The 12995-nt window shown below is 37.0% G+C and overlaps 1 protein-coding gene across 1 annotated transcript; it reads right to left on the bottom strand.

Annotated features, from left to right (window-relative positions):
• Positions 1–1965: 1965 nt before the first annotated feature.
• LOC123680655 (sodium leak channel non-selective protein) lies at positions 1966–10943 on the bottom strand. The gene is given in 28 exon segments (XM_045618657.1): positions 1966–2208; positions 2267–2438; positions 2734–2859; positions 2917–3073; positions 3129–3265; positions 3321–3457; positions 3526–3749; positions 3844–4061; positions 4208–4402; positions 5432–5597; positions 5665–5798; positions 5853–5973; positions 6097–6473; positions 6530–6782; positions 6844–7026; positions 7084–7278; positions 7527–7652; positions 7717–7922; positions 7985–8191; positions 8291–8649; positions 8729–9086; positions 9241–9488; positions 9552–9700; positions 9775–9903; positions 9960–10177; positions 10232–10417; positions 10590–10726; positions 10798–10943. Coding segments are annotated over 27 exon segments (5253 nt in total). The 5' UTR covers positions 10695–10726; positions 10798–10943; the 3' UTR covers positions 1966–2041.
• Between the last annotated feature and the right edge of the window lie 2052 nt (positions 10944–12995).

The following is a 12995-nucleotide window of genomic DNA, read 5'->3' as shown; positions in this document are numbered from 1 at the left end:
AGGTATTAGATTATTACCAAATAGGAATAACTTTTTGGCGGATGTGCTTCAATAAAACGCATTCACCAAATTTTTCTAGGGTTTGTCTACAAGGCGACATCTAGGAAGAGTAGCCCGAATCACACCGAGGTAAGGACGTATACGTTACAGATTTCTAATCGTGGTTGGCTGTGAAAATATCAAGTTCAGTATATTGTATATAGATGGCGCTAGAGGCAAATTCTCCAACAAATTTAATTTTTGAAATTTTAAAGAAAAACTGACATAATTGATGTGCCATCACTTCTACCTCATTAGAATTGAGATTCATCAGTGAAAAAATTCTCCAATCAGACTCTCTTGAAAATTTTTCCACTAAACTCAAAATTGAACATTTCAGAAGCAAACTGATTGCAGATTGGTATTTGATGTGGTTAAATTTCCGTCTTTAAAATTTTTGGGCCAAGAATTTTTTTTTCGAAATTAATTCAAGAGAATGTCGCAGTTTTGGGAGATGTAAATCTATGCCCAATTTTAAATCCATAGGTTTTGGCCATCAGAGGAAAAGACCAAACACCCTTGAAAATTCCTACCACAAAACTCCAAATAATTCAGTTTTGGAGAATTCTAGGGAGGAATTGATTACCAATGGGAATTAAGCATTGAAAAATTCTTCGAAATATCAAATTTTGTCGATCTGAATTAAAAAATTTTTTTAGCGAAAAATTATCCAGGGTTATATTTTGATAGTTTTTTTAGAAAGTTTCAAGGTCGTAGATCCCATATTAGTCATTGATTTTCAACAGAAAAAGCCCAGTTTTCATACAATTGGAAAGTTTCACTTGTGGGGCAACCATACTCATTTTACAAGCTTCAGATTTTTACCACCAGAGGGCAGACTCAACCCCCTTCAAATTTTCCCACAAAATTCGAAATAACTCAATTTTGGGGACTTCTAGAGAAGAACTGATTGCAAATACGGATTCAGCAGAAAAAATTCTTCTGAATATCAAATTTTGAAGTTGATCTGAACCAAAAACTTTTTTTGGCGAAAAAATATCCAAGGTTATAGTCTTGGTTTTTCCGAAAAAATCGACCGATCGAATTCAAACATTTTATGATAGTTTTGGAAGGTTTCGGGGTCGTAGATTTCGAATTAGGCATCTATTCTAACCAGAAAAATTTTTCCACACCTTAAAAGCACATTTTTCACACAACTGTTGTGGGCCATAATTTTACCCATTTTGAAAGCATCAGATTCATGCCACCAGAGGGCAGACCAAACCCCCTTCAAATTTTCCCACAAAACTCGAAATAACTTGTTTTTGGGGTCTTCTAGGGAGGAACCGGTTGCGAATTGGAATTCAACATAAAAAATTCTTCATAATATCAAATATTGAAGTCAATCTGAATCAAAAATTTTTTTGTGCGCAAAAATATTCTAAAAAAACGTCCGATCCAAATCAAACATTTCATTATTGTTTTAGAAGGTTTCGAAGTTGTAGATTTAAAATTAGACATCGATGTCTATACATTTACAGCACAAATTTCCTATCAAATTCGCAATATCTCAGTTTTGGGGTATGTAAGTAAAAAACTGACTTCAGATAGATATTCAACATGGAAGTTCATATCAAATTTTGAAGGTGATCCGATACCAAATATTGATTTTCGCCAAAAATCCACAAAATAAATTCTATAGAACTCATAATTCAGGAATATTTGATGGCGGACAGATGTTCTGGATTGAAGATTTTTCGTAATATCAAATTTTGAAGCTGATCTGATTAGAAACTCTTTTCGTAAAGTATTATTACCAAATAGGTATATCATACATATTTTTGGCGGATGCGCCCGAACATAGCGCATCCGCCAATTTTTCCGAAGGTTCGACTATAAGGCGAAGAACTTAGATTATCAACTCAGTTAATTTTGATAATCTTGGAAAAAATAAGGAAATAAATAAATCAGAACGTTTTAGTGGTTAAAATTTATTTCTTATACATTCAACAACTATATTATTTCATAAACTACAAAAGTACAAATCAACTATTATTCAACTCTACTCATCATCACTCGACGATGCATAATTTAGTTGCTCAGCCCACCAATCTCGAATTTCGTGAAGGGCGTTTGAAGCTTTAGGTAAAGTTGTTTTATTATTAAAAACTTCTCTAGGCATACGGGATTCTATTTCATTTATATGCTGAGTAGTTTTATTTAATGGCACTAAAATCAAAGTATATTTTAGTCTTCAAGATGCAAGTTGAGTAAGTGAAATATTTACCTGGTGGTCTATTGCTTTTCTTTTTATTAGTTGTCGCCCTTTCCTTTTCAGTTCTTGCTGCAGGATCAGACAAAGTCGGTGCAAGGTATTTCCTTCCAGAAGTACTTCCAATGCTGTCTGATCTTGCTAAATTCACTAGTTTTTGTTTTCTGCTTGGCACCACTTCTACTTCCTACAATAACGATTTTTATTTAATTGTTTTAAGTTTTTATTTTTGAGTGTGTTGTAACTCTATCTGCCCGAGAGGTGGCGTTATGAGCTTCGCGCCACACTCTAGTGCGGGACCAGCGGGCTTACAGTGGCTGCCACATTACACAAGAGTCTCCCCTCCACAATGGAAAGGGGAAGGTGTACTTGGCAGGGATCACTGGGTTGCCAAACTGAAGTTCCACCAAAGAGAGGGCGCATCTTCAAATTTGGCTCGAGAAAGACTCGCCAAAAGTTTGTATTTGCGTAAGTTTACTTACTTTTTGTTCACTTGGACTCTCCTGATCTGGCGTAGTTCCAGCTTTAATTTCCTCAACTGGATCTGGTAACATTGTCAGTGTTTCGTTGGTAGCCCTGAGACCGTCAATTAAGCTGTTCTGTTGTTTCTGTGAGCAACAACTATGAGTATATACACGTACTTAACTCCAATAGAAAGAACTTACGTTTGTTGATCGTATTTTTTTGAGGCAACCTTCCAGCCAAGTTCTAATAGTTTGTTTAGCTACTTCTTCTTCTATTATGTACTCAAATTCTTCTCTGGCTAGCAGCTCCTCAAGCTGCAATGCTTTTCTTATATCTACAGACCGGTATGATAACATACTGAAATAAGAATTGATTATTTTTGTTTAAATCCCTTGTAAAACTAAGCCCTCACTTGATAACATCGTGGAATGTGACATCCTCACCATTGTGAAGTCTTTCTAACTCGTAACACATATGCTTAAACAACAATCTATCTTTCTGAGGATCCACCTCAAGTCTTCCTTTCAGCAACCTCAAAATGAATTTAACCTGAAAGTTTTTAATGGTGGTAAAATTGTTTACGAGATAGGTTAGGTTAGGTTACCCTTCTGACTGGAATGACACCTCTTTGATGTATGTCCACTATATTCCAAGTGTTCTGGAAGTTTCTTATATCGGCATATGAAAGGAGTGCATCTTCTTCATTGGAGTAGAAGAGGGAGAAATTCTCCATGATTATAGCTGAAGTATTGAGAGAAGCAGGCTTGAGTAACACCAAGAATTTTCAAACGATTTGTCTTAGATCTTACCCACTAGAAGATTGAGGACAATGTACGTTATTATCACGTAGAATGTGCAAAAGTAGATGAGGGCTCCAGTGAAGTTTCCACAATCTGTTTCCCAATAATTCCCTGCTGGTGTACAATATGGCGGTTGAATCATGCAATCGTGCATGATTTTGTTCCAATCTTCCCCCGTGACTATTCTAAACAACATAGCAACACCTGTAACCGGCGATTCAAAGTTTGCTCTCCTAAAAAAATCATGTTAGGTTAGTTGAGGTTAGGTACTAACATACGTAGACAGCAGAAGTTGAATTTTAGAGCAAAATAGAATATAATTTTTACCTTCCAATACCTTCGCCATACTTAACAGTACCAAACAGGATAGTACCAGCCAAAGCGTAGAAGAACACCAGAAGAAACATTCCAAATATGATGAAGAAACTTTTACACACAGATACGCCTACCGTCAACATAAGCATCTTCAAAGTGGCATGCTTCCCTGTGATTGTGAAGAACCTCAAAACAATAACCATGCAGCCCAGGAAGAAAGTCAGATGACTCTAAAAGAAAGATATTCGAATGGAGCTTGAGGATCAGAAAGAAAAAATAAATTTTGATTGCCCTTTTCATTTATTTAGTATTAGAAGTGAAAACACTATAATCAACTAATGCATGAAGTTTTATAGTATCTGAAAGGCTTTCTTACCTTAAATGCAAGATGGAAAATATCCCAAGTTATTCCAGTTACTGTTACAAGCAGATCGTATCTATTTCTTCTAGACTGCAAATAACCTCTAGGCGTGAATGCAATATTTTTCATTACAACTTCTCCAAAAAATATGACAGTGCAAGCCATCCCTATACCTGCCAATACGTGAGTATAGCTTTTGGACATATCCCACTAAGAAATACAATCAATTATGAAATAATAAAAAGAAACATCCTTAACGGTTTGGAAGAGATAACTAGGCATGATAATAAAGGGTGTTTTTTTTAGAGCTATAGAATTTTAAATTGCAATAAAACAACGATGGATTATTCGATTGACATGAATTTTATTTATCCGCAAGATAATCTTGTGGCATTACATTTTAAATATGATTTCTGGCATATGACCGCCACGGCTGGCTCGGATGTAGTCCAATCTGGACGTCCAATTTTCGATGACTTTTTCCAACATTTGTGGCCGTATATCGGCAATAACACGGCGAATGTTGTCTTCCAAATGGTCAAGGGTTTGTGGCTTATCCGCATAGACCAATGACTTCACATAGCCCCACAGAAAGTAATCTAGCGGTGTTTAATCACAAGATCTTGGAGGCTAATTCACAGGTCCAAAACGTGAAATTAGGCGGTAACCAAACGTGTCTTTCAATAAATCGATTGTGGCACGAGCTGTGTGACATTTTGCGCCATCTTGTTGGAACCACAGCTCCTGGACAACATGGTTGTTCAATTCAGGGATGAAAAAAATAGTAATCATGGCTCTATACCGATCACCATTGACTGTAACGTTCTGGCCATCATCGTTTTTGAAGAAGTACGGACCAATGATTCCACCAGCCCATAAAGCGCACCAAACAGTCAGTTTTTCTGGATGTAACGGTGTTTCGACATACACTTGAGGATTAGCTTCACTCCAAATGCGGCAGTTTTGTTTGTTGACGTAGCCATTCAACCAGAAGTGCGCTTCATCGCTGATGGACGCTGTGCGCGATACGTATTCCACACAGAACCATTATTTTCGAAATAAAATTGCACTATTTAAAAGCGTTGTTCAGGCGTGAGTCTTTTCATGATGAATTGCCAAACCAAACTGAGAATAAATCACTTAACAGCTGTTGAATTGGTCGCCATCTTGAACAGTAATGCCAACTTAAAGTTATATTCCTCGAAAAAAAACACCCTATACAATATTATTATAACTTACAGAAACTGTTAACAAAGAGCTGTTGACCAATACCAAGATAGCTATGAATCGTTTGAATCTAATGTCTTGAGTAATATCGTATATGAATGCTCTAAATGGCTTTCCATCTGGTCTTGGAGGTAGATGAAGAGGCTGTGCAATTTTCAATCTTTTCTTCAAATCGCACCTGAAAATGAGCAATTGTTAAAAAAATAGTGATAGTAAGTCCTCCATCTAAGTAGGTTAAAACCTACCATCTTCTCTGATCAACTGTGAGTAAAGCTGTGCCCTTGTTTTCTGAATAGTTGGCAATCACAACACCGACGAACAACGTTAGTCCAATCATACAACCAAGGAAGATATAAACATGTATGTAGAAAGCGTGAACCTGAAAAAAATTAGAAATCAACACCTGCTAATTTCCAGTTGAAACTTTCTTTACCGGTCCAAGCTGTTTAATGATCACATCTCTAACGTCTAACCAACCTTTGAAAGACAACACTTCGAAAAGTGTCAGCATGGCGTGTCCTATATTGTCGAAGTTAAACCTACGTGGATTTGCCCTAGAAAATTCTTCTGTTGATATCCAAAAATTTTTGAACTTCAATTTGTATTCACCCTTAAAAATTCAATATAATCTGGTATCTACCTTCTTTGAAAAATCAATTAACCATGAGTCGACTTACCAAACTCTTGGCACTAGCATAGCTGGATATTTCTCCTGGATACCTGGTAAAAGTTTCATCTTACTAATAAAAACTCTCCTCAGAAATACTCCGACACAGTTGCTCCTCTCTTTAATCATAGGATCATTGCAACGGGCCAATCTCCCTCCATAAAGCTGGGTACCAAAACTTGCAAACACAAACATCAGAAGAATCAACAAAATTGATACCAATAAAATCTCTTTAAAGCCTCTGCACAACTCGTAAACCACCTTTCTCATATGCGGTACCAAAGTGAAGATTCTCAGTGGTCTCAAACACCTCAATATCATCAGGAGCTGAGCGCATGAGTTTGGAGGAACCTCTTGTGGCATCCAGCACAAGAAAACCAAGCTAACCTTCGGAAGAGTACAGTTTGAAAGTGTCCAAGGCATTAAAATATTTCCTCACTTACTAGATAAATGAAAACATCCAATACAGCTGCTACATCTTTCACATATGCCTTTGGTGTGAAGAATAAACCATCTGCCAGTATTTTCAACGCAAGTTCAACGCTCATGAAGATGACGAAGCAATATTCAGCCACTTGCAGAGAAGCATTTTCGGTTACTCTATAATCTGGCGTTTCAAACATCATTGAGAGACAAGACAAGGTGGTCATGGAGATCATAATCCAATCTAAGTAAGTTACCAAACCCAAGAAGTTACTGAAAGACATTCCATTGAATATGAAACAGTTAAGTAAACAAGTTTGGACGATATACTCACTGAAGGCTTTTATATTGAACTTTCCTACTATCCTTTCCAGTCAGAGGGTCTTTCAATCTAGCGTCATACCTAGCGTAGACCAACATTTGGCAGAACTTCCTGAACCTACTCTCTCTAGGCACAGCAAAAAGAGGCGTGTCAAAAAATGGATGATTCTCTCTGAGATCTTCCTCCCTTTGATTCCTGCAATCAAATGCTTAAAAACCCAGACTCCTCCATCAACTATAGATATAGTCTCACCTCCTCATTTCTGCTTGTTGTCTCTTTGCTTGAAGAAGCTTGATGTCCAAGTCGTGAGGCCTAGCTCTGTTAGAAGTCACTCTGTTCACTCCGATATCTCCATTTTCCATCAGATGTTCATACGTTTGTTTCAACTTTATAGATCCGCTCCTAACACTTCTTCTAATTGATCTTGAACCAAACCTATCGAACACACTAGTTCAAATCAAAAAGATTAGAGGGAAATAGTCTGTTCTGGTGGGAAGAATTAATAGATGAAGAGACACATTGAATGTAAAAGCTGGTTAAGGTACGAATCATGCCGTGAGGAATAAAGTTGGTGGTCCATGCCTAGAAGTAGGGAAATTGTTGGGCTATGAACTGAACCCTTCGGAATACCAAAACTACCAAACTACATATTAGGTACTGGCTTTGTGAATTATTAGTACTGAGGTCCAACTCACTTCTTGTGGTCGATACGCAACTGCTTCATGCTGTTGATGGTACCTTGAGGCTTCAGTCCACTTTTAGCCCCAGGAACAGGAATCATGGAAGAATCTCCTAACATAAGACGTTGGTTATTAGAATCACTGAAACGAAAATAAAGAATAATAGGCATAAGTTGAAGGAAAAAAGGATTTGGAGTCAACTCACTTAATTATATATGAAATTGAGGTAGTCTTTAGTTTATCATTGGCACCTCTGACCTTCGCCAAAGAGTTCATCACTTTGATAGGCTTCTGTTTTCTGTAGATGATTTTGGAATCAAACACTTCCTCGTTTAGCTTCTTTATACTGGACTCGTTGTTCTCATCTTCTTCAGTTTCATACACAAATTGTCTCATGAAACTTTCTCGCACCTGAAAATATAAAATATAGAATTAGCTAAGGAGAAAATTCTCTTCATATAAGAATGATCAACCTTGGGTAAGTTGAAATCTGACGGTACTTTATGAAGAGAGACCATAAGGGGGCTATCTGGAAATTTTTCGAATATTCTGAGACGAAAAGGAAGTGTTTCTTTGATTTCTGCACTCTGCTCCCTGTATTTCAACTGCTTGAGTTTCTTGATGTCCTCGTCTAACTCCAGATTGTCAAGGATGACTGCTACGAACAAACTTAACACGATCTGGAATACATCAAGTGAAAATCCTTTAGGTTAGCATTTGAATTCATCAGTTATCATGCCACTGAGAAATTCCAAGAGCTCATATAGATATATTCTTACCAGTGTCACGAAAAGATGGTAAAGAATGAAGTAGACAGCAACCAAAGGGGCAACCCAAGAGCTAGTCCTCAGCATGGTCTCGTCCATAACTTCAACCCAAGCCTCCTGTGTTAATATTTGAAACATGGACATGAATGCCTCAGCAAAAGTTTCAAACTTAGGATAATCCAAGAAACAGAACAGTTGCATGGAAACACTGGACGATATAATCAGTAAACACATGGTGAAGATGATCAAGCTGCCTAATTTTTTGCCTGGACCAAAAATCTTGTACACGAAGTCTTCTAACAGCGGAGATGCTTTGATGAGGCGCACTATGCGCAGGACTTGGAAGTAGGCCAAGCCAGTCATATAGCAACCTGTAAAATTAATAATTCGAAGGAATATGTACTGTACACTTCCAAAACAGGGCAATGTTGATCAATGTTATTGTCTTACCTGGTATAACATGTATGGTTGTTCCAACAACTAGCAAGAATTCGAATTTATGTATAGAATGCTTCCAATATCCTCTCCAACCAAGGCACCATACCTTAAACAAGGTTTCCAGATCCAGGACAACAGTGAATCCAACCTCGATGTAGTAGTAGTTCTCGTAGTAAACCTCCCTGGGTCTATCATCGTGTTCGAAACTCATGGTTGCCGTAACTATACCATTGGCTAGTACGACAACCATAACCAAGAGCCTGAAATGTGGCGATCGTAAGATCTTATGTCATAATTCTGGAGCAACGCCAGTGTGTTTGTTGTCGTCCAAGGTTACCAATTTCCAACCCCTATCATCGCCTGTCAATATCTGAAAACAATTTTTTTTTACGGAAAATGGCTTGTATTGGTATTTTCCAAGCCCACAGAAGGGCTCAGGACCAACAGGTGTCAACCTTGATGCCCTTTTTGCAACACAACGCCCTTTTGAAGATAGGAGCCCTCTAGACATCAATGTTAGTTACCTGTGATGCTGTGCTGTTCTGTATGTGCCCCCTAGGCCCCCACATCTGCTGAAACTGAACTCTAATTTCATTGAACGTTTCAGTAATAACAGCTATGAAAACGTTCTTAACCAGCCAAGCTAAGAAGAAGATCATTGTGCTGAAATAGAAAACTGCCCTCCAAGCTGGCAAGGAATCTATGGCTCTGTACATTATAAAGACCCAGCCTTCTTGGGAGGCTGCTTGGTATACGGTGAAGAAACTTGTTACTAAAAGAAATAGTTTGGAATTAACAATGCTGCAAAAGAACAGAGGGATAGAAACACTCTTACCGAATTCATCGAAACCATTGAAGCCAATGATGTATCTAGACTTGCCTTCAAATTTCATACATTTCATTCCTTCTGGACATTGGTAACCTGATGTTGGATCTCGAGAGCAGTAAGTGTCAGGAATTGAAAGACTATTGATGGTTACATGGCTAAAAAAAAATATTATATTACGAATTATACACAATGTGATGACTAGAAGTTATTCTCTAAGCACAAAATTCACCTCAATTCTGCATCTTTCTGCACACAATGGTTTTTGAGTTCTCCAAAGAGCTGAACTCCAAGAAGTGCGTATAAAGACATAAAGAATAGGAAGAAGAGGGTTACATTGTAAATCTGTTGACTAGATCGCCTAGAAGAAAACAAATTTTCGATTTCCAGAATTTCCAAATTCAAATATCTGCTTACTTGAATATCTGGTTTATTCTAGATTTCGGCATAGAGAATTTAAGGAACACCCTCAAAAACCTTATCATAATCAATGGTCTAGGAGCTCTGAAGATCGAATTGAATGTTGGTGCAAGACCTAAAAAATCTAAAAACTGTAGAATAATAGAACACCAAAGGAAGAATACCATTATGGCATCGAATTTACACCAATGGTCTTTCAGGTATGGTTTTTCCCCCTGAAAAAAATGCTTGTTAATCAATTTGAAATTTCACTTTTCTGGTTTTTCAACCTTCAATATCCCTCTCATATGCATTTTGGCTATCATTTCTGCTGTGAATAAGAGTGTTACGACAATATCGACTGAGATGGTTATCGTCTTCAGTTGAGGAAAGAGCTGAAATGTTTTTGGAGTGTTGCAACTTACTGATGCCAAGCTGAGGAGAGCACAGGTCCTCATCATTCTCCGAACCCATCTCTGAAAAGAATAAAACATAGTATCAGTATTATCCAAAATAGTGTAGATCATGTTATGTTATTATTTGGTGGGTCCACTGTATTTTTGTTCTGGCTTAGTGACACATATTGCTTTCGTAATAATAACATATTTTGCTCATACATAGTTGTTATCTTCTGTCTATTTTTCTCACCTTATTCACCCATTCGATGTCAGCATTTTCATTGAAAGCTTCCTCAGGTCCATAGTCTGCCAGAATTTGATCTCCTTTCAAACTTTGCTTCCTTCCAAGCATCATCTTGCTCACGCTTTGCTCCAGTTTTGGGATATCTAAAAAAAAAATATATCCATTTAATTCACACAAATAATTATCGTTTTGGGAAATGTTTGAGTTTACTCACTTAGCCAAACTATTATTAACGATATCTGATTTTGATTCTTTCATTTCTCAACAATGTTTTTGTTCAATATGTTCCATTATTGGAATTTTAAGATTACTTGATGTTCAGGTTTGAATATCAGTGTGGAGAGTTCTCGTTGATGCTGTTCAGAGTTATTCGATCTCCTTACTCTCCTACAGGACTATCGATCCTGCTGCACCACGCAAGCCTGAATCCTGTGGGATAAACTCGAACTTTTTCTGTACAGGGACAGTTGGATAATTTTATAACTGTTACTCATTTTAAGAGTGAATGGGATGGGAATGTATCATAAGTTTTTTTGGACTACATTAGAATATAATTCATTATGTATGATAAAATCCGGAATTTATGCAAATACGAATAATATTTTCAATAATTCATGATTCCAAAACTAAAGAGTGTTTTTTTACAGCTATAGAACTTTAAATTGCAATAAAACAACGATGGATTATTCGATTGACATGAATTTTATTTATCCGCAAGATAATCTTGTGGCATTACATTTTAAATATGTTTTCTGGCATATGACCGTCACGGCTGGCTCGGATGTAGTCCAATCTGGACGTCCAATTTTCGATGACTCTTTCCGTTATTGCCGATATACAGCCACAAATGTTTGTGGCTGTATATCGGCAATAACACGGCGAATGTTGTCTTCCAAATGGTCAAGGGTTTGTGGCTTATCCGCATAGACCAATGACTTTACATAGCCCCACAGAAAGTAGTCTAGCGGTGTTCGATCACAAGATCTTAGGTCAATTCACAAGTCCAAACCGTGAAATTAGGCGGTCACCAAACGTGTCTTTCAATAAATCGATTGTGGCACGAGCTGTGTGACATGTTGCGCCGTCTTGTTGAAACCACAGCTCCTGGACATCATGGTTGTTCAATTCAGGAATGAAAAAGTTAGTAATCATGTCTCTATACCGATCACCATTGACTGTAACGTTCTGGCCATCATCGTTTTTGAAGATGTACGGACCAATGATTCCACCAGCCCATAAAGCGCACCAAACAGTCAGTTTTTCTGGATGTAACGGTGTTTCGCATACACTTGAGGATTAGCTTCACTCCAAATTTGGCAGTTTTGTTTGTTGACGTAGCCATTCAACCAGAAGTGCGCTTCATCGCTGAACAAAATAAAATGGACGTAGTGCGCGATACGTATTCCGCACAGAACCATTATTTTCGAAATGAAATTTCACTATTTGCAAGCGTTGTTCAGACTTGAGTGTATTCAAGATCAATTTCCAAACCAAACTAAGAATATCTTGAACATCTTGAACAGTAATGCCAACTTAAAGTTATATACCTCGAAAAAAACACCCTATAATATACTTGGAATTTGCAATACCTACATATTTTTGAATGAAACTTTTAGCCTCCAAAATACAGAGATTGAGTTCTCGAGCTTGGTTTTTTCGAATTTTTCCATTCAGTATTTGCATTCTAGGCATTTTGAAACGTTATATTCGAATATTTGGGAATGGTGTTAGAAAAATATTCTGCTAAAAAATTCTCAAGGTTCATCTTCGAAAATAATAAACCAAAAACCAGGAAGACATTGAAAAAACATCGATTTTTATAAATATATTTCACTACGTTAATATTCACATTCAGAAGACACTTACAGAGATGATAAGTACATTCACTCAGGTCATCAAAGCAACAATATAATATATTTTATACTAAAATACCCTGTTCAACCGATTTGGTTCCTAGAAATTGATGCAGTAAACTAATAGTTCTTCATTTTCACATCAGAATCTTCAACAATTATTAGCAAAAGAGTAAAGAGAGATTTAAATCTCATTTATACATAAAGAAGTTGAAATCTAGTTACTACCTAACTAAGCATAACAATAATTTCGAAAAAATGTACAGTTTTCTTTGGCTTACACACAGCTTCCACTTAAAATACATGATGGACAAAAACCAACTGTTTTGTCAACGCTAAGAAGGGAGAAGTTTGTCATACCGACTTATACAGGGTGGTCTGTAATTGGAGGTCAAATGAGAATCACAGATTCTTCGTATTATTTCAAGAAAAAACGTCTTTTAAACATAGTCCAGCAAATGCTTTGTTTTCGAGATACAGGGTGTTAAAGTTTAATTTTTTTTCCAATTTTTTTCTCATAATACCTTCCCTTCACGAGGTATTCAACTCAAATTTGGCA

This window comes from Harmonia axyridis, chromosome 5 (genome assembly GCF_914767665.1).
Source record: "Harmonia axyridis chromosome 5, icHarAxyr1.1, whole genome shotgun sequence".
NCBI classification, from domain to species: Eukaryota; Metazoa; Arthropoda; class Insecta; order Coleoptera; family Coccinellidae; genus Harmonia; species Harmonia axyridis.
The sequence above is the reverse complement of the archived record's forward strand: the minus strand, read 5'-3'. Positions and strand labels throughout refer to the sequence as shown.